This window comes from Anopheles ziemanni, chromosome 2 (genome assembly GCF_943734765.1).
Source record: "Anopheles ziemanni chromosome 2, idAnoZiCoDA_A2_x.2, whole genome shotgun sequence".
In the NCBI taxonomy this organism is placed as follows: domain Eukaryota; kingdom Metazoa; phylum Arthropoda; class Insecta; order Diptera; family Culicidae; genus Anopheles; species Anopheles ziemanni.
The window spans coordinates 83,148,316-83,169,012 of record NC_080705.1 but is presented as its reverse complement, the minus strand read 5'-3'; the positions used below and the strand labels follow the sequence as shown (position 1 = coordinate 83,169,012).

Sequence of the window (20,697 nt, the reverse complement as noted above, 5' to 3'; positions counted from 1 at the left end):
CCTCGATGAGAATTGTGGCGCGCCAGACGCGCGTGAACCACGTTTTCGTTTTACCAGGTTTTTAAAATTGTATTACAGAGAGTACGTATATATGAATAATTTACTCTACATCAAATGGTTCAAAGCTAAAATAAAAAATAAAAATTTATCATCATTATTGTTTACTGAAAGTAGTGGAAGCGAAACGAAATTATGAAAATAATCCAATCAGATGCGATGGACAAGTGGCTTCTTTCATACGGCGACATTCTAGAAAGTTTATCGAGTATTGTAGACAATCACAGCTTTGCATCGTGGCCGCAACACCGAGTCATTAGAAAATAGATAGAGCCCTTAATCATCTCAAGTGACTGGTTCGTACAAGAAAATCACTCTATAACAAGATAACACCAAACAAGATGAGTTTTCATCATTATTGCCCACGACTCTAGAACAAGAAACAACACCGTTCAGCTCGGGTCCAGTGGCAGACATTTTCATCAACACAATCAACTGAAATTAACGACAACGGCCCACCACCAACTGCGCTCCGGTTGAAATCGTTCATGTTAAATGAATAACATCCCGTAAAATAGCTGTCGCGATACGAAAACCCATCGCGGCCCAAACCCGTCCAGTATCCCCGTCCCGTTCCACGAGGCGCGCTCATCATCGGATAATCACATCGGACCAGATTTACGTTTCATCTCCACGCCGACGTACGGGGTACGGTATGGGGTGGTATGGTACATCCGCAAACCGATCGTCCAGCCACCGCTGCGACGTATCTCAGCATCCCAGTGGGACGGCATTCATTTCGGCATCAGTGACAATGAAATCAAAACCACCTAATAGCAGCACTACCAATCCAAACGCATACATCGGATGACCAATGAGTGGCACCCATAAATGGAAGCCATTGCGGCGTCCCTGCGCCTCTGCGAACTTCCGTCGTCTTCCTTTCCGCTGCACTCGACGGTTGTTAGTTAATATATATGAAAAGCTGTCACCCATTATCGTCATTATTTCATTTAAAAATGTAGATCTAATTATGTGCTGGTGTGTTTGTGTGCTTTTACACGGGTTGCCACGGTGCCGCAACGGCAGGCGGGCCCTACCAGCAGAATGTGGACCAAACCGACCCGATACCGTTGACGCTCGCCGTTACACTTATGTACATGGTGTCCTCCGAGCTGATCGTTCTTATCATTGAAATCGAAACGAATGGAAGCTGCCGGACGGCTGGAGGATACGATACCAGATGAGTGTAAATTAAGCCATAATAAAGTGACATCTTTGATAAGTAAATAAATCTTGGTCCATTATGGGACCACGGACGGACAATGGCTGGCCGTTGTCTCAAATTGTCGCATGGACTGCACCCAACGCGGCGAGCAGACGGCTTTCTTTTGACAAAGGCGCGATTCGAACGTAGTCAATTACAGAACCGCTCGAAGCATATGCATCTAATTTAAAAAGCGCGAGACCCGAATTAAAAATGAATGCAATCATTCTGCGGTCATTAAAGAATTTCACTGTTATTGTTGCAGAACGAAATAAATCGGAACCTCGGAACATTACGCTATTTCATATCCGACTGCATATGTAGCTTGCAAGAAAGTTTGCTCAATTTTTTATAAAGGAGTTTGTTGTCAGTTTGAGTTTGAGTTTCAGTTGTGAAAAAAGTGATAATAAATTGAAACAAAAGAGACAAATCAGTATAAACGTTTCAATATCCGAGTGAAATCGTAAAAACATAAAAAAGTTTAACTACACAATTCAACTACATGAAAAACGCAACCATTTAGAGCAACTGCCAAGAAAAATCCTGTACCAATTTCTTTCAATTTCTGCATATAACGAGCATATTGCTTCTATGGGACTTTATCATTTTTTATTGATTAGATGTCCAATGATATCTACGTTTGATTTACCTACGATTACAAAATTAAGTACACGAGTAAAACCATGCGCTTCATTAGTTTGAAGTCGATGTAACAATTCAAAATTTATGCTATTCCTATTCAGTCATATTGTGGGATTTTTATCCCACAACAAGGAATGCATAATGAGACTTCTTTTCTGCAGTTTTTCTTTGCGTATTAAGTTTTACAAGTACGTGGCATTACAAAACAAAAATTTGACTGTCTTTCTAAAACTCACAATGTTCTAAAACTCTTTCACAATTCACCTTACAACAATGTTTATGTCGTCAGTTAAGTCACACACAACAACAACTATTACACCTTAAATAGTTCGTCTTCATTACCATTACATTACCAACTTACCCTCGCTCAATGAATCAATTTCAACCCCCTTCAGCTTTGAATGGGTTGAAATGCATTGCAGTTTAGAGGATGAGTATTTTAGCCACGTAGCCTTCAGTTTTTTCTCCGACATCTTTGGCACCAGCTTTACAACGCTTGCCAGCCTTCGAACAATTGGTGCCAAATCATGCACACTGTAGTGCGTGTAATGTTCTAACGTTCGATTCCAAATCTTTCCGGATGAACCATTTCCTCCACGAGACGATACGGGAAAGAGATACAGAGAAATGTACAACGCAGCTGCAGCGATCTACGAAAAAGAAAATGAAAAACAAAACATTCGTATTACTGATCTTGATGCCATTCTATTAACTTAATTAACCTACCTCCGATGGCTTGTAATGAGCGGTGCTGTAGTCCACACTGGCGAGTTCGATTAAATATTTTGCCAACACATGGTTAATGTCCGATGCTTTGGCGGCCTTCGAAAACCGCCGCAAAAAGTGCGTTGGGAGTGGTTTGCCCAAGTTGAAGTCTAACTGCTTAACAATCTCCTTTTCCATATCCAGGATTTGCTGTTTCTGGTACGTGTCGTCGGTAATGAAGACGAAATCATGGATCTCTGGTGGAAACAGTTCCTCATACTTCGAAGCAATGAACATTGCGGTCACTCCGACAAGCTGAAGCTGCCTTTTGGGGACCGTTTTCACTTTCTGTACACGCGAAATATGAAACATTTTTAGGGACATATACAATAAACCAACATCTATGTCGTACTCACCTGTAGATAGCGATCGATCAGCGATACTGTCATGTGGTAGGTGTCAATGTCGAGCTTAAACTGATGGTGCACTTCGTTAATCCAATCGATCAGAATGGTTCGCATTTTAGCAGTGATCTGTGAAAAAATAGAGCCATTATTCAGTACGATATAGATTGGGCCATTTAACTCTACGTACCTCTTTTTGGCCATCAAGGAAATTTTCCTGCAATGCGTATCCTCGAGTACTTTCCAATCTGTTCAGATAGTTGTAAATGTCGTTCACATATTCAGAAACCAACATCGGATTCCATGCATCGTTTATGTCAATGTTTTCGATGCTTTCCAGCAACTTTTGCGAATGCGTATCCAAACGTTCCGTTTTCTATATTGTTTAAAGAAATAGGACAATTTAACGTACTGTTCTTAATTACACCATTGAAGTTCACTTACCGCTGCCAAATTTGTTGACTGGGCAATGTCTTCAGTGGAAGATGCAGAGCTGCATGATGTTTTCTGTTGACCCTTCCGATTCTGCTTCGCTAGCGAACGCAAAGATAGCTGACTCTCTTCCCGTTTCAAGCCTACATGTTTAACCTCATTGCCTTTGTTTAATTGCACTTGTACTTTCACAGCCTCCTGAGCTGTTGACTGAGTCTTGGCCCCGGTGATGACGACATGTTTTACATCAGCTGCACTTTTTGATGCATCTGAGCGTGTAATGGGTTTCTTCGTCACGGCTCCTACCGCCACATTTTCGGTTTTCTTCCATCGGGTATCGACGCGAGGTTTGATGTTCTTCAACGTTGGGTTTGCTGCTTTTAAACTCGTTCCTTTGTCAGTGCCCTTTACCAACAAATCCTGAGATTCATGGCGAAGAACTCTGTTCCCAAGCTCTCCAAGAACCGGTCGTCTGGCGGCAGCTACCTTCTTCAATCCTTCATTCTGGTGGGAAGCGGCGTGGTTCTAAACAAAAGAACATTTTGCATTAAACGACTTTAGGTTCATCATTGCAGCGTTCTGCACAAGATGGCCTCGACAGCCATCGTCAATACGTTCTAGCATCGAATCAAGAAGCCATTGCTGGGCCAATGGCGTCATCTTGAACACTTTCGTGCGACCAACTTACCTCATCGATTCTCATAATACGCGACATTTTACAGGTAGTAGAATCAGTGTTCACGATACGGTAAGAAGTCTTCGTTCCTAAGTTGCACTTCTTCGCAAACGGCACAAAAAAAGGCTACAAATATACACAACTGTTAAACACGCCAACGGCGCACGGAATGATGCGATAGGACGACTGTCAGCAAAACCGTTGAAATTCGTATGAAAACGAAGAGAGATTGAGAGAGAATGAGCGTTTTTAAATCTATGCCTGCTCCTCTCACTCTCAACTGTGCGTTTCGTGTGCGTTTTTCTTGACGATTCAAATTGACAGTTGCTTTGTGTTTCTATCGATATTAATTTTTTACCTGAATAAAATTTCTCAGGAAAACGGATAAAAAAAGTAATGATAATGATGTAATACTATTTTTAATATCGTACGAATAAACACGGCTGCATGAACCTCGCGCAACGTTAGGTTTGTACAGTAAATAAGATTTGTCAAAATGTCCGCACGAGCATGTTCGTCTCCAAACTTCTTTAGCATAATTGAAAGATATGCTTGTGTTGTTTCGAGGTGCAGGTTTTCGCAAAAAAAAAATCAAAATACAAAATGAAAGTATTATTTTTGTGAACAGGATTTTTCAATTGCATGAACAAGATGGGAAATCATTACGATGGTCAACAAATCTCTTTTGAGATAACCGTATTAATTTAACTGTAAGGATGAATTCAATATCGATGTAAGTACGGATAGCAGGTAAGAATTTAATTTAATTTAATTTTCTATCGATACGATAGATGTACGAAGCAACTGTAAATTTGAATCGCCATGAAAAACGCACGCGAAACGCACTGTTTTGAGTGAGAGGAGCAGGCATAGATTTAAAAACGCTCATTCTATCTCAATCTCTCTTCGTTTTCATACGAATTTCAACGGTTTTGCTGACAGTCCCGGTCTCATCATTCTGTGAACAGTTGGCGGGTTAAACAGCTGTGTATATTTGAGGCGGTTTTTAGTCCATTTAAAGAGCAATCCAGCGTTGAATCGTGTGTTTTTAACGGTACGTGAAGGCTGATTCTACTACCTGTAAAATGTCGCGTATTATGAGAATCGATGAGGTAAGTTGGTCGCTCGAAAGTGTTCGAGATGACGCCATTGGCCCGGCAATGGCTTCTTGATTCGATGCTAGAACGTATTGACGATGGCTGTCGAGGCCATCTTGTGCAGGACGCTGCAATGATGAACCTAAAGTCGTTTAATGCAAAATGTTCTTTTGTTTAGAACCACGCCGCTTCCCACCAGAATGAAGGATTGAAGAAGGTAGCTGCCGCCAGACGACCAGTTCTTGGAGAGCTTGGGAACAGAGTTCTTCGCCATGAATCTCAGGATTTGTTGGTAAAGGGCACTGACAAAGGAACGAGTTTAAAAGCAGCAAACCCAACGTTGAAGAACATCAAACCTCGCGTCGATACCCGATGGAAGAAAACCGAAAATGTGGCGGTAGGAGCCGTGACGAAGAAACCCATTACACGCTCAGATGCATCAAAAAGTGCAGCTGATGTAAAACATGTCGTCATCACCGGGGCCAAGACTCAGTCAACAGCTCAGGAGGCTGTGAAAGTACAAGTGCAATTAAACAAAGGCAATGAGGTTAAACATGTAGGCTTGAAACGGGAAGAGAGTCAGCTATCTTTGCGTTCGCTAGCGAAGCAGAATCGGAAGGGTCAACAGAAAACATCATGCAGCTCCGCATCTTCCACTGAAGACATTGCCCAGTCAACAAATTTGGCAGCGGTAAGTGAGCTTTAATGGTGAGTGTAAGAACAGTACGTTAAAATGTTCTATTTCTTTAAACAATATAGAAAACGGAACGTTTGGATACGCATTCGCAAAAGTTGCTGGAAGGCATCGAAAACATTGACATTAACGATGCTGCGAACCCAGCTCTGTTGTCTGAATATGTGAACGACATTTACAAATATCTGAACAGATTGGAAAGTACTCCAGGATACGAGTTGCAGGAAAATTTTCTTGATGGTCAAAAAGAGGTAAGATCGATTTGTTCAAACATGGTATATGTTGAGGAATACCTCAATGCCAATTTCACGTCTTTAACTTCTTTATAGGTCACCCACAAGATGCGAACCATTCTGATCGATTGGATTAACGAAGTGCACCATCAGTTTAAGCTCGAGATTGACACCTACCACATGACAGTATCGCTGATCGATCGCTATCTACAGGTGAGTACGACGTAGATGTTGGTTTATTGTATATGTCCCTAAGCATGTTTCATTTTTCGCGTGTATAGAAAGTGAAAACGGTCCCCAAAAGGCAGCTTCAGCTTGTCGGAGTGACCGCAATGTTCATTGCTTCGAAGTATGAGGAACTGTTTCCACCAGAGATCCATGATTACGTCTTCATTACCGACGACACGTACCAGAAACAGCAAATCCTGGATATGGAAAAGGAGATTGTTAAGCAGTTAGACTTCAACTTGGGCAAACCACTCCCAACGCACTTTTTGCGGCGGTTTTCGAAGGCCGCCAAAGCATCGGACATTAACCATGTGTTGGCAAAATATTTAATCGAACTCGCCAGTGTGGACTACAGCACCGCTCATTACAAGCCATCGGAGGTAGGTTAATTAAGTTAATAGAATGGCATCAAGATCAGTAATACGAATGTTTTGTTTTTTAATATATTTTTCGTAGATCGCTGCAGCCGCATTGTACATATCTCTGTATCTCTTTCCCGTATCGTCTCGCGGAGGAAATGGTTCTTCCGGAAAGATTTGGAACCGCACGGTAGAACATTACACGCACTACAGTGTGCATGATTTGGCACCAATTGTGCGAAGGCTAGCAAGCGTTGTAAAACTGGTGCCAAAGATGTCGGAAAAGAGAGTTAAATCCATGTGGCTAAAATATTCCTCGTCAAAGCTGCAATGTATCTCAACCCACCCGAAACTGAAGGGGGTTGAAATGGATGCGTTGATCGAGTGTGACCTACCTCAGTAACCAAATCGGATGAAGTCAACCAGTCTTGGCAGTGTAAGACAAATGCTCTCGTAGCAGTACATATTTGTAATTACGAAGCGCCCTTCGATAGTGGCCCGTTCTATGTATGTTTATTTTTATAGGTTCTTTTACTTGACCCTGGGAAAGATTATCCGCCGGAAATTTTTTCTTTTGTTCTATGACAATTTGTTAGTAGCTTATTATGTTTTGTGCGTGTGTCTAATTATAAAGATATAAATGTTTAAATCAATTGATTTCGTAACACAACATTTCAACTCATGTTTGTTTAGTTCATACGATTTTTATCAACTACACATTCGAAAACTACAACATTGCCATACAACATTTATCATTGTCATACTTTGTCATATAATAATGAGAATTCTACAGAAACAGTAATAATTTCTATCATTTATTATTAAAAATAGAACGACAGTTGGAAATGTGTACTGCCTTACATTTATTGAAACGCATATGGCCCCAAAATGTTTTTGGGACCATTTATAAAAGTATAAATACATTACAAAAGGATCATTAATAAATAACCAGTTCCATGCATGCAACTATTGCTGCATGCCAGTATGTTTCGGTATCACGCAGAAGAAGCTCTACGGCTTTTTGCTTAAGGGTCGATATAAACGGGATTCCTCAAATCGATGTGCTCCTCTAAAATGATATCTTTTATTAAAAAAAAAATTATTAGTAATATGTTCATTCATCGAAAATTCTGGGTTTGTTACTGTTTTCACTGCGTTCTCTTGAAAAGTTGATGCTCGCTATCAGACTATCTAGAAATTCTTGACTGATGTGCTCTGTAATGTTGATCGGTTCAAAGTACTCAAAGTGCCTTTTGCTTCGCCTCGTTTCGAGGGCCCTTTTAATCCGCATGTTCGGTAGAGTATTGTAAGAATCGTTGACGGGTATGCCGTCGTTGCCGAAATGCTGTCGGTAAGGAAACGATACACAAGACGACAAACAAGAAGCGGGGTCGATATTCAGTTCATTTGGGTCAAAGCTACCGATTGTCGTTGAGAAAACTTACCAGACATTTGCCATTGATACAATAACGGTTCGGCTCGTTGTGGTTGCACCGCGTCCCGAAGGGAAAGTGCCCTTGCTCTCCATTCACCAGATAGAAACGGTGCCGTATAAACGTATCCTGGCACGCGACCCGGCAGCTCCTATCCGGATCTTCGATGCTCGGTGCAATTTGCATGCCTATCCCGGACAAACCGGTCACCTTCTGCTGATATCGTTTGCAAAGTTGCGTTGCAAAATCGTACGTCGACATCACCTTATCACATGCCTGTGACAAAGAGAATAAATGTTAGCATGCCAGTGTCCTTGCGAATAGATATGGCGAAGGATGTAGGTTACGGGGACACGAACTATCGTATTGGCGGTGCAAAGTTGAATGTTTGTGTTGGTTCCCACCGATGAGGAAACTATTTGCACGCCCTTTCCTAGCTCCATGCAGCTGAAGTGACATCCCGATTTCACCTCCCAGCTGTGCTTACGCCCTTGAAGCTCGGACAACTTGTTGAACTCGGAATGACGCTCTTGCCAACGGCCGAAAATGTCCGCTTTTTCCTTGAAACGATTCGTTTCCGGGTGCGGTTTATGTGCCGTAAAGTTGTTCACCTCTAGAACTATAAAATTTCGGCTCGTTAAAAGTTGTAAAAAGTTTTCAGCAATTACTCCTGTACTCACCCGAGTTTTGTGTTGAGCTTTCCACCCTGCGATCATTCTGGCTGCTCGGTTGATTTGGATGGTTCAACGGCAAACTCTTATAGTCCCGTCCGTTCTCCTGATGTATGCTATTGCCGTTACGCTCGCCGTACTGGTAAGACTCGGTACATACGGTTGCCTCAAGGCGGTAGTAATTATTGGAGGTATTGTTGCAGCTAAATCGTTCGCATCGTCCGCTCACACAATAGTACGCATCGTCAAAGTCCCCGTTCCGTACCTTGCACGCCGTACCGTCAGGGTAGATCCAACTTTTCGTCTTCGGTACACCAGACTTGGTCTCGCAGAACACCTTGCACGAGTCCTCCGGGTCTTCGGCAACCTTCTGCAGCCCGAATCCGATGATGTCGGCATCAAACTCCTTCGCACGGCCACAAATTTGGTTGGAAAATTCCAGAATCGTCGTACGAGCAATATTGTAACACTATACGATTGGAAAAAATGGTTTGAAAAATAAACACAACCAATGATTCCTTAAGTACACACCTGCTTGGCGATGCACGCTTCATACTTTCGAGTAAATCCAGAACAATTTTTACTGCGGAAAACAAAATGTATCGGTAAAACACGCTATATAAGGGGAACAAAAGGAACATCTTTTTAACACTCACCGTTTGTCAAGACATTTCCTGGAAAATTGCCGTAAACCCGTACTGCCCTCCTTCAATCTACCCGACTCGCCGTACAGACATCCCGAAACACACTCGGTTGGTTCGCTCCAGCTGTCCCAGGTCGGGATTGTGTTCAACGTTCTCGAAATGTCCTGCCGTAAGCTGGCGAACTTTAACCCTTCGATGAAGGTTTTCTTATCGATTGTTTTAAAAGCGGTTATATGCTTCCCGGTCGATTGTATTGTCAGACCGGGAATTTTTGAGGCACAAACACCGCTTCTACACCACTGTGAGGTAAGGAATTAATGTTGAAAAGATCGAAAAGGAAATTTTACGTATTCGTACTCACCATCAACTTCCCGCAGCTCGTGCCCTCCAGTGCCGGGTGCGACGTCCAAGTGTAGCGATCTCGCTGACAGTGCAGATCGCGGCAAATGTCGGTTAGGTCCTGGGACTTTGATCTGGTACTGTCCTTGCCGTACTTCAGCAGGCACTGTTGGTCAGCATCGAATCGCTCCCCGGGTAGCTTGCCTTCACCGGTGTGATCCAGTGACGATCCGTAGTGTCCTCGATCAAATAGACATGTCGCTTGTGACGTTCTGGTAACAAAGTTTGGGTTAGTTTAGACTGGAGTTTTGTAAAAACACATAGTAAACACAATCTTACTTGAGAAAGGTGTTCAGGTAGTTACGGCTGCACGAGGACCAGGTAATTTTCCCACTGCCCAAAGTCGGTGACATGATGTACAAGCTGGGATCACAGTTATTATCCGACGTATCATGACGCATACCCAAGCTGTAATGGAAATCAACATCCTTTCGCAAGAGTTCTCTAGTTTCTGGCTGCACTTTCCATCAAGACTTACTTGTGTCCAATCTCGTGCGACACCACGAACACACTTTCAAAGTGTTTCCCCTCGTTGATGGTGCAACTGGAAGTGATCGTGCACATGCCAGCGACCGGCGCTAGCCCAACGACCTGGTTGCTCACCTTCCCGTTCTTGCTGACCACGAACAGATCCAGCCCGGTAAGGATAACCGCGTGATCGAAGTGAACCGGGTCGGCATCGGAAATTGGGTTGAGCTTTCGCTGCCAACCGCAGAAACTATTCAGATAGATATCAATGTCGCTTGATCGGCGCAGATCCTTGGGGTCGTTGTGCAGTATCTCCAACCGTTTCAGGATAAAGTTGATCGGGTGGCCCAACGATGGATGGTTGTACAGCAGCTGCACGCCATTTATCATCGCTAGCACGAACCGGATCAGGTGGGCTTCGGTGTTTTTCGGATAGTTCTTCGACATGTGCCGGTACAGGTCCTTATCTATAAATATTGCAGTCTCAATGTGCAACACATCCGGCACCTTAACGCTGTGGCCCGTAATGTGTCGGCGTGGTCTCGGACGCTCCATCAAGCCACCGGGTAGCCTGCGTTCCCTTTCGGTGATGTCTGGCTCGAACATGGTACGTGAATGGTCGCTAGATTGGCCCGCCCCGGAAGAGTCCCGCGACTTATTGCGGGTCAGCACGACGTGCGCCCCGCTACCGAACCGTTCCGGTAGTGGATGGATCACCAAATCGGACGCGTTCGAACGTATCAAACCCCGGATGTTGCCTTCGCACAGATCGAACGCCGCCCGCTCGTTCCGATAGAAGCAATCCTTATACCGCTGGACTCGATCGTACGAATCGTCCAACAGTTGCGTCGCATTATCGAAGCTCTCAATGAAGGCAAACGATTCATCGATCAGAATGTCGGACTTTTGCAGTCGCAGCGAAAAGCTATCATCTGCAATGGAAAGTGTTCAGTACTTTAGCAAAGGCATTCCACGCCATGCCCGCCTGGGGACCGCTTACCACCGGCACTGTCGCTCATGTTGAACCGCACAAATCCCCCACCCGACGCTGACCTGCTTTGGCGTTTTCGTTGGCGTACATGAACTATCTTGAAATCATCTGGAAAACAAATTGGTTAACATTGAAGTGCATGGAGGAACAATGGCGTTTTTCGAAACCGATCCGGGGCGGACGTTCCAGGGGTTGCAGTGATCGACTATTGTGGCAGGTCGCAGTGCATCACAAACGGATCGCGAGACGTTCGGTTACCCAACTGGCGTGAACTTGAACTTTGGACAAGCTAATCCAATGGTTGGTACCAAACTACTTAACAGTGGTGTTGGGTTTGCTCAAATCCATCCACAATTGCAGCATCCAAAACGAATGCAAGTGCACATCAATGGGAGAAAATACTCTTCCGTTATGGTAAAGTATTCTCTGAAACTTCTTCCGTTATTTATCTTCCAGATTAACTGGTTTCTTTTTGCTAGTTTTTTTAACCTTCTTCGATATTACCATTTTTTTAATCGGTGTGAAAATAAGCGGTTATTTTTCTTTTGTTAATATGTAATTTTAGTTCAATTTATACAATTTTAATACAAATAAAACACATTCATAATATATGCCAATATATACCAATTTTCACAGCCTAAACGTTGCTTTTACAAAAATTAACCACAAATACCTACGGCCATATATCCAGGTGTGTTTTGTAATACTTAAAAGCAACAATTCTGTTGCTAGAAGAGTTCCGCTTTCTGGGAAAAAATAATTAATTATGTTCAAGATTATGTTTGTACACGTGAAGGTTTCTGAAAAATTTAAACTAAAGCCCAATATAACATTTTCTAAAACCTAAACTATAACTAATCGCTAAAGTTCAAAAGTAAAAAATACTTTTTCATACATAGTAGACCAACATACCGGGGTAGGTCGTTGCATAGGAATCGATGAATTTTTGTGTTTAAAGTTTAAGCACAAAAATCTATCGATTCCCATACATAATAGAAAACATTCTGGTCGTACACAACCGTAGTGTTTGGTCCTAGATATCAGGGTTAATTGTACTATTGTGCCAAAAAACGACCTCCCCGGATTTCGCACTAACAGGTACCAATGGATGCTTGTCCAGTGGGCGTTTGTTCAGATCCAAACGCCTATGTGTCAATCGATCAAAACTCCTTCCGGTGGGCATCGCCGGTCCGTTATTAACCGAAGTGTTGCAACCGTGTCCTCGGCGCCACCTGTGCATACTCACCGGCCGTACGGTCGCCAAACAGCAGCATTTGTTCGTGTTCCGCGAGAAAATTATGCAAATTTCTTTCATCGATCTGCAACAAAGGAACAAAACAGAGGCATCGAGCAATTTGTAGGTTAAATTTCATGCAATACACACATTTACAAACAATGCCTCCCTCTCCTCCCATCCAGCTGTGGCGCGTGCCGGTTATCATCGCCACCCACGCCGGCGTGCAGAGAGGGTATCATCATGGCATGCTTCTAATGGGTGGCTATCGTTTGCCAAGTTATGGCTTGAGACGGCGAAGATCGCAGCGTTGCATCGCTGCGGCATGAGAAAACCAAACGGAAAACCGACCGCAAACATTCTACGGCTGCAGCTGCAAGCTGCATCGGTCGGAAGAAAGTTAATGGAATGCAGCGAAAAGAAAGGCACCGGAGAGCGCGCACCTTGAAAGAATGGTTAGGACATTTCTTTTCCTTCATGGGTCCATTGTATCCGTGCTTTGATGAATGTACATTGTGCAATGGTCTATTGGGTATGGAGGTTAGATTGGTGCGAAGACCCCACCGGTTATCATTAGCATGTGGCCTTTCTCCCCGGTGTCAAGCTTGGCTTAAAATGTCTCGAGCGTCAAATGAAATTTAAACCTGAGGTCAAATGTACGGCTATTGGCTCCTTTCTCTAAAACTTCGGATCATTTGTTGTTTTGGGAAAATTGTTCAAAAGATGTAAACATACATTCAACATTTTACAGAACGTAAAAGTGTGGTTTTAGTAAGAAATTAAAAATATTCTTAGGCTCGTTATTGAAATCACCGGTTTTTTTAAAAATTTTATCAAGTTATTATTTCGATCGATGTCACAAAAAAAAAAATTTGAAAGGACGGTGTTTTTCCAACAGAAAACAGGAAATTTATTTAATTTATCATTTTGAATAATTTTGGTATTTTTCAATTGGCAGAATTACTCCGAGTCAAAACAATAAAATCTAGTTTCAATCCGATTTTCATTTCGCACCAATGAAAAGTAAAACCGACGGAACCTGCACTGGGCGGAAGGTCACTGTGGGAACCGGCACCGGCATTGTCCACCTTCCCCAATGCGGAAGTATGTTCTAAATGTTCTCACCTCCTCGTCAGTTGGGCTCCACGCAACCTTATTCTGCCCGGTTAAGTTCTCTTCTAGGTCAACTTCATGGCCATAAATCGTCGTCAATGCTCGCCCCCAAAAGTAGCTCTACTGCGGACCGAAAGCTAACCATAAACTGCCCATCCTAATTACCCTAGTTGAACACCACCACCTGCCCCGGCCACCTCTCGGGGCCACGGAGAGCTGACGGGATGATAATGAAAATTTAAATAAGAAAGATGCTGTTTTACCACAGCTGGTAGTGTTGACCAGTGTTTTACATACATATTTACAACCGCAAGTGCGCAATGGGAGCGGACATGGACGCGGCTAAACAGGGCTGAGAACATCGCATAAATTAACGTGCCGCACCGGTTGGATTTAGTCGCCTTTTTTGTGTGTGTTTATAGTTTGATTGCATTTCCATTTCACCCTCATCAGGCAGTGCGTGTTTTCTAAAATATAGATCGGAACATTATGCGTGTAGCACCGATTTTCCCGCCTTCCGTCCGCGAGCCGAGGCGTTCGTGACCTGCACACGAACAAACCATTAGAGATGATTGCGGCGATGTTCGGTCAACTACATCATGCGCGCGTGGTTCCGGTTGGTGTAACCTGCACTCGTCGTGGCGCCTATACTAGGACACACTACATAAAACTCCGGCGGCGCAATGACATATGTTTCGGAAAGGGGTTCTACAGAGAAAAAAAGAAACTTACCGAGCTTTCCGAGCCCGAAGCTGATGAGTTGGAAACACTGTACCCTTCTGCACAGTCAGTCGAGCAATAAACGTGTATATAATTGCATTGCTTCTGCGCGGACGGAGATCGGACCCCAAACTTTAAGGAAGATCATCTCTAGCAGAAACACTATTGGTCTGTTCGTACAGCGTTAAACGTCTGCCGTGAGAAGCAACACTAATTACATTTTGTTTTTACTTCTCCCCGCCCAAATTCTGATGCAAACAGCTAAATCACAAACGGTAGGCGATGAGTTACGGTACAGAAGCCCCAAATGTCGTACAATATATTGCGACGGTCACACCATTTGGCAGTCGCTTCTTCGCAGGCGTAAGCCATCCGACAGAAGCTCCGGCCATCGGCGTGGGGGTGATGATTTTAAGCCCCCGATACCTCAACGACAAACGGCAAGTGTCTGGAATGGTCTGTCGAAAGACAGACATTTTTCGGTGGTTTTTATGGAGCATGTTACATCAACCGACCCGTGAGACTATGACGAGAATCCGTTCCGTTTTCCAGCGCGATGCGCACCGGGCGATAATGTTTAGAAGCGGGCGCGTGCTGTTTTCTTGGTGGACGGAATCGGAAAATTTACATTTTCGGTGCTCGGTGTGGCGAAAACCCCCGAGCAGCGCCGGTTGCTTTCGGGCGCTAAATAGATTGAAGGCTGGCGATAAATCAAACCTACGCAGGGCTGTTTTATTTTTTTCCACTCGGGAGTGGGTGGTTCGCGAAAAATGGACCTATTACCACGCGTTCACATCTCGGGAGGGTTTTCGCTCTGCGCAACAATGCTGCCCGGCGATAAAAGCTAATGGAGCAAGCATGGCACACAATTTCACTTTTACGATCACTTATGCCGTTGAATGGAGACGCCAAGATCGTGCCACCACAATCGCTCAATGATGGCAGTGAAACCGGTAAACTGCAGGTATTAGTTGTGCCCCGAGGAATCCCATTAAAATCGTTGCAAGAAAAGTGTTAATCAACATTGCTGACACGCTGCAATGGTGATGGGCGGATGGATGCAACCCGAAACAGCACAAACCGTTTTTACATCCTTTTAAGTCAAGTGATGGAGCTTTAATGTTTCGCGCGGTTGCAACATGCTTTTTTGGGAGTATCTTCATCAATCAAGGCCAACTTGACGGTTGGAATTCGAAAACGGAATGAATGGCCAAACTAAAAGTAGAACTCTGTCACACACGTGTGTCAAGTTCACAGCAGGTTACAGCGAAACAATAGCATTAACATTCAAAATACGAAACAAAATTAACCTTTCCGAGAATCACCTTCACTAGAACGAGCCCCAAAATCGAGAGCGAAAAGTGCAAGAAGATATCGTTGTGGAGCTTTTGACATTCAAATTATACGAAAATAAAAAATGTTAAAATGCTAAACCCATTGTTTCGAACAGCCTGCCGAGTTGAGGGAGTCCAAATTTGAATTTTCACCTGAAAACTATCATCCTGCCTTTGACCGCAACTCGTTCGGAACATGCTCTCCCACGGATGACATGCCGGCGTTAACGAAGTGTTATGTTTCCACGCCTGGAGCACATAATCGTCGCGACGTCGGGGAAGAATGGAGCGATTAAGAGTTTACGCGCGTTTACGGCAAACAAATGAATCAGCAAAATTTTCCATCAAGAGGAGAAAATTCGTCAATTTAAAATTTTTTGAATAAACACACCAATGACCGTTGAGTGACGTCGTTGTGGATGATAATTTAGAAACGAATTTGTACCTCAACGGTACGCATGATCCTGGTGGCAATTGTAGAGACCACCCGCCGAGGCCAATCAACCTTCTAGTCCATCCCCCTCCCTCCTCACCCTCCCGTAGCCTACAGCAGCAGGCAGAATGTTCAACGCACCGTGAATGACCGGCGTCCATTCGCGATTATTGATGGGCCAATGAGTTGAGTAAACTTTCGTGTGACAAACGTGGCTCCGGCAGCGTGTAATTAGAATCCAGGTCATTGAAACCGCCGATCTGCGACCCGACCAGCCCACCTGTACCGCCGGGTCGTTCTGAATCGATGTATATTTTGCGATATGAGCGTGAGCATCACGAGCATGGGCGATGTGGCCGTTTGGCCACAGTCCGCTCGCAGCATAAGCTGGTTAACTAATCCGTTACAATGGCAAAGGTAGCGGCCACGTTATATTGAATGTTAGAAACATTTCATTCGATCAAAAAACTTATAAACTCGTGGGTAAGACATTCTTAGATTTTTAACGAGTTTATTTTTGATTTGCCTAGTTTGAAAAAAAAAACATTTCCATAAAATTTGACTCTCAGTACGAATAAATGACTTCATTGCCTCGAGATACCGCCGGAACGGATTGTGGGATAAAATGGTTTGACTATTTAAAGCAACCGAAACAATAGGAGGAAACGGAGCTACGAGGAAGCATTACTTGAAGGTGTTTTTTTCTGTCTAGCAGGTTTAAACCTGGCATGAAGAGATGCTTCCCTTTTCCGTTCACCGACGACCTCGACAATTTAACGACCTTCGTAGGGGACACGCAAAAGAATCTGGCAAGAGATATGCCACAAGAGATGTAAATTTTGGAAGCAAAAGATGTAAATTGAAAGTTTTTATAATTTTAAATGAAAATGTATTCCATATAGCACCTTGACTTGAATTAAATAAGTTGTAGGGTACTACGGTGCAATTAAAAAAAAAAAATGCAAAACAGGCGGAAACCGAAGTGAAAGGAAAAGTGTAGTATCTCCTACTGTTTGGAAACGAAACGTGCGAGATCCTGAAGATAATATAATGAATGTTGCACTAACTGTAAATAATAGAAGCTGCTAGTGCATGTGGTAAGCAAATTAAAGAAACGAAAATCAGAATGCATGCACAACCCAGGCCTCGCATCCACAACAAACGGGAAAAACATAGCTTCTCACCTTCGTATTATCTAACACTAAGTGGTTCACTTTTTCTACATCCAGGTGAAGGCAGTGGACGGGCCTGTGGTAGCAGGCGGCTAGCAAGATAATCGCCAGCAGTGCAGCGAGGTGTAGCATGGCGCAGTCAACAGCTGTGCGGAACGGTGGTTGGAGTCGTGGTGGCCACATTTTTCACTTTTCACATAGCTTCGGGATTTCGATGACATCCAGCGCTGCACGGGTGCACTTGTGCGCATTGGAGGAAACTGTCGCGCCGATTCACGTTGCTGGCTCAATTTACCGTTGGAAACGTTATTATACAATCTTCATTTTTAAATCTCCTAACATCACTTCCTTTGCGAGACGAGCCTTGCGAGCCAGGTGACACAACAACGAATTCTACACGACTGACTCCGACGCAGTGCCAGTCCGTTGATCCGCGAATGATCTGCTTTATTCTAGCACCAGCGGAGGAGCATTACCCTACACATCGACCGGCACGGTGTACCACCTCACTCGAAATTCGCTTTATGATGAGCCCAATTTAACGCACAATTATTATTGTTTGTAGTCGTTGGAGCTCAAACCACTTCAGCGGCCACCGGCGTAGGCGTAGAGCAGCGCGCACGTGGGACGTTTGAACACCTCGACCGTTTGCATTTAACTGAAATAAACATTCCGTCCGAGCTACCGCGTCGAGCCCATCGCGCTCTCCACATCGAGCAGCATAGACCGCAAGCATCGCGCATCCCTGCTCTAGGAGGGGTAGGGGATTTCGATTCGCCGGTTGAACTGATTTTCCGTACCGATTTTTCCTCCCGAATGCCTGTCTCGCTCTGGCAGCATCGCGTTAAACCGTTCGCGCGCGCGATAAATGCTCCACGTTCTGCGGAATGCTAATTGAATAGTGTGAGCTTTTAATGCTCTGCTGTTGTTTGATATTGTAACCGACCAATGCTGGTTAGAGGGCTTTGGCTGGAAAGCACGTCTCTGTTTTGGACAATGATAGGAATTGTCCAAGAGAACCAATAGAAACCAATATGAAATGGATGCAGCCACAAGAAGGTACGAACTGTAAAAGATAATAGTTTAGGAAGTAAGGTTAATCCCAAAGTCCCTCTTAATTAATATAAATTGATTAGGTTAGAGAGTTGGAAGTCACATCAATTAGGGTTCCTTTAATCTTAGCTCTGTCATGGGCAGTTTACTTAAACTAATGTCAAACAAAAATGCGTATCACTGTGTGATTTAGTGGGTGCACTCATCATTGGAAATTTGTTCTATCCGTCCTAGGAACGACTTCCATACAAAATAGATCCTATTATCTTACTTATAGTATCTTATTACGTAGATGTTAATATTATACGAAAAGAGGCACAATTGAGGGTTTCATTTGCAGAGCAAGACAATTTGTTTGATTAAACGAACACAATTAAGATAAATCACTATAAATTCGTCTCTCGTATACCTTTTTTCATTACAATATTCTTCTTCTTCTTCTTAGTCTGTGAGGATTTACACCAGTACGGCTGTTGAATCCAACTTCCTGGGCCTTCGCCAGCTAACCTGGTGATGTAGACCTGAAGGGAAAAGTGAGGGTAAAGGGCTGGCAACTAAGGCCATATGCCCCCATCACACTATTCAGAAATTCTACAATCTATTGTGTCGGTATCAAATGTGTACAACACGTGTTCGTTAGATTTTTTAAAAATTGCGCTCCCGCTTGGGGGATTATTTTCATAGGGGCAGCTATCAACATGACAGTTCATTAACTCCTGTGTTTGTAGTGTTGGCATCAGAAGAACGGAATTAGGAACCAACTTGGTTCGTATGAATCTTCACAGAAATTGTATGTATTTTATGATTTTTGAGAGCAAATATAGTTCTATATTATAATATATAGAGAATGAACATAGTTCTCACGGTAATAGATCATGTTCAAATAATGTTTTATTCCATTCCGTTTCATCAGATTGCCAGGAACGGGTCGGACTTATGGGTGCAATTTGATGCTGCCAACTCTACAACGCTGAGTCGCCGAAATTGTTTTGGTCGCTGCGTTGTATCCGAAGGATCGATCTACGTTCAATTATCATTAAACTTAGTTTAGTAAAGCTTTCCATTGTTAAAACTAATTAAAAATGGTAAGTACACTCTTCATACTGCTGCCTAAGTGCAAAGGCCAACCATTTACATCCCTTTTGCTTCCGTGATGCCGCTTACTACTTTGAGGTTATAGTGTGTTGAATTTATGCAAACTCACTTCTTCTCCACAGGCCCGTCGTTATGATTCCAGAACCACTATTTTCTCGCCGGAAGGTCGGCTGTACCAGGTGGAGTATGCTATGGAAGCTATTTCGCATGCCGGCACGTCGCTTGGAATCCTTGCAAAGGACGGCATCCTGTTGGCTGCCGAGCGTCGTAACACAAACAAGCTTTTGGATAATGTAATCTTCTCAGAAAAGATTTACAAGTTGAACGAGTATGTTTCGATGACGACATTTAAGGAACTTTTTGGGGAGCATAACTTGTTGTTCTCCTTTTTGTAGAGATATGGTCTGCTCTGTGGCCGGCATTACCTCGGATGCAAATGTGCTTACTAACTTGCTGCGAGTTATCGCTCAACGGTATCAGCTGAACTACGGCGAAGCGATGCCCTGCGAGCAGCTGGTTTCCCATCTTTGCGACGTGAAGCAGGCATACACGCAGTACGGTGGAAAGCGTCCGTTTGGTGTCTCGATTCTGTACATGGGTTGGGACAAACACTACGGATACCAGTTGTATCAGTCTGACCCAAGTGGAAACTATGGTGGCTGGAAGGCTACTTGTATTGGCAATAATTCGGCGGTTTGTGTTTGTTCCAATGTTACTTGCAGATGCATTTCGTCATAAAGTTTACTTATATTATTTCTTTGAATAACATTCTAGGCCGCAGTTTCCGCATTGAAACAGGAGCTAAGCGATAGCGATATTACGCTGTTACAAGCTCAAGATTTGGCAGTAAAGGTTCTTTCAAAGACCCTGGACATGACTAAGCTAACGTCTGAAAAGAGTAAGTATTAACCTGTTTTTGTTTTGATGGACGTTTGTTTGATTGAACTCGATCACCTTTTCATCTTCTAACAGTTGAGATGGCTGTTCTCACCCGGGAAAACAATAAAACGGTCATCAAAATTCTATCCAGCGGCGAGGTCGACGCTTTGATCGCTAAGTACGAGAAGGCTGAAGCTGAGGCAGAAGCGGCGAAGAAGGAAAAGTTGGGCCAGAAATCGTAAAATGCAAATGAAATTTAATTTACATTGCGGTGGGGACACTAAATATTAAAATAAACGAGCACAAGAGTGCTTTCATTCGATA

General features: G+C 43.5%; 4 protein-coding genes across 4 annotated transcripts; 2 read left to right on the top strand and 2 right to left on the bottom strand.

Annotated features, from left to right (window-relative positions):
* Nucleotides 1–2,176: 2,176 nt before the first annotated feature.
* Nucleotides 2,177–4,331, bottom strand: LOC131282935 (G2/mitotic-specific cyclin-B-like). Its single transcript, XM_058312762.1, has 6 exons — nt 4,136–4,331; nt 3,460–3,972; nt 3,206–3,391; nt 3,028–3,144; nt 2,633–2,959; nt 2,177–2,556 (listed from the first exon to the last, which is right to left on the bottom strand). Exons 1-6 carry the CDS (start codon nt 4,160–4,162, stop codon nt 2,251–2,253), a joined length of 1,476 nt encoding a protein of 491 aa, XP_058168745.1. The 5' UTR covers nt 4,163–4,331; the 3' UTR covers nt 2,177–2,250.
* Nucleotides 4,332–5,121: 790 nt separating this feature from the next.
* Nucleotides 5,122–7,406, top strand: LOC131282864 (G2/mitotic-specific cyclin-B-like). The gene is made up of 6 exons (XM_058312407.1): nt 5,122–5,235; nt 5,399–5,911; nt 5,980–6,165; nt 6,244–6,360; nt 6,429–6,755; nt 6,832–7,406. Exons 1-6 carry the CDS (start codon nt 5,209–5,211, stop codon nt 7,135–7,137), a joined length of 1,476 nt encoding a protein of 491 aa, XP_058168390.1. The 5' UTR covers nt 5,122–5,208; the 3' UTR covers nt 7,138–7,406.
* A 353-nt stretch (nt 7,407–7,759) lies between these two features.
* Nucleotides 7,760–17,529, bottom strand: LOC131281490 (A disintegrin and metalloproteinase with thrombospondin motifs adt-1-like). Its single transcript, XM_058310825.1, is given in 13 exon segments — nt 7,760–7,815; nt 7,878–8,079; nt 8,180–8,443; nt 8,527–8,780; nt 8,848–9,307; nt 9,370–9,421; nt 9,495–9,781; nt 9,844–10,093; nt 10,161–10,289; nt 10,360–11,317; nt 11,320–11,448; nt 12,587–12,659; nt 17,359–17,529. Coding segments are annotated over 13 exon segments (3,285 nt in total).
* Nucleotides 17,530–19,358: 1,829 nt separating this feature from the next.
* Nucleotides 19,359–20,697, top strand: LOC131288172 (proteasome subunit alpha type-4). The gene is made up of 5 exons (XM_058317287.1): nt 19,359–19,484; nt 19,617–19,822; nt 19,890–20,187; nt 20,269–20,392; nt 20,467–20,697. Exons 1-5 carry the CDS (start codon nt 19,482–19,484, stop codon nt 20,613–20,615), a joined length of 780 nt encoding a protein of 259 aa, XP_058173270.1. The 5' UTR covers nt 19,359–19,481; the 3' UTR covers nt 20,616–20,697.

Coding starts and splice junctions, on each gene's coding strand:
- LOC131282935 (XM_058312762.1), bottom strand. CDS start 4,162: ATGTCGCGTATTATGAGAATCGATGAG. Junction 3,973..4,135: donor GTATTATGAGAATCGATGAG/GTAAGTTGGTCG, acceptor TCTTTTGTTTAG/AACCACGCCGCTTCCCACCA. Junction 3,145..3,205: donor TCCTTGATGGCCAAAAAGAG/GTACGTAGAGTT, acceptor ATTTTTTCACAG/ATCACTGCTAAAATGCGAAC.
- LOC131282864 (XM_058312407.1), top strand. CDS start 5,209: ATGTCGCGTATTATGAGAATCGATGAG. Junction 6,166..6,243: donor TTCTTGATGGTCAAAAAGAG/GTAAGATCGATT, acceptor ACTTCTTTATAG/GTCACCCACAAGATGCGAAC. Junction 6,361..6,428: donor TGATCGATCGCTATCTACAG/GTGAGTACGACG, acceptor TCGCGTGTATAG/AAAGTGAAAACGGTCCCCAA.
- LOC131288172 (XM_058317287.1), top strand. Junction 20,188..20,268: donor GTATTGGCAATAATTCGGCG/GTTTGTGTTTGT, acceptor ATAACATTCTAG/GCCGCAGTTTCCGCATTGAA. Junction 20,393..20,466: donor TAAGCTAACGTCTGAAAAGA/GTAAGTATTAAC, acceptor ATCTTCTAACAG/TTGAGATGGCTGTTCTCACC.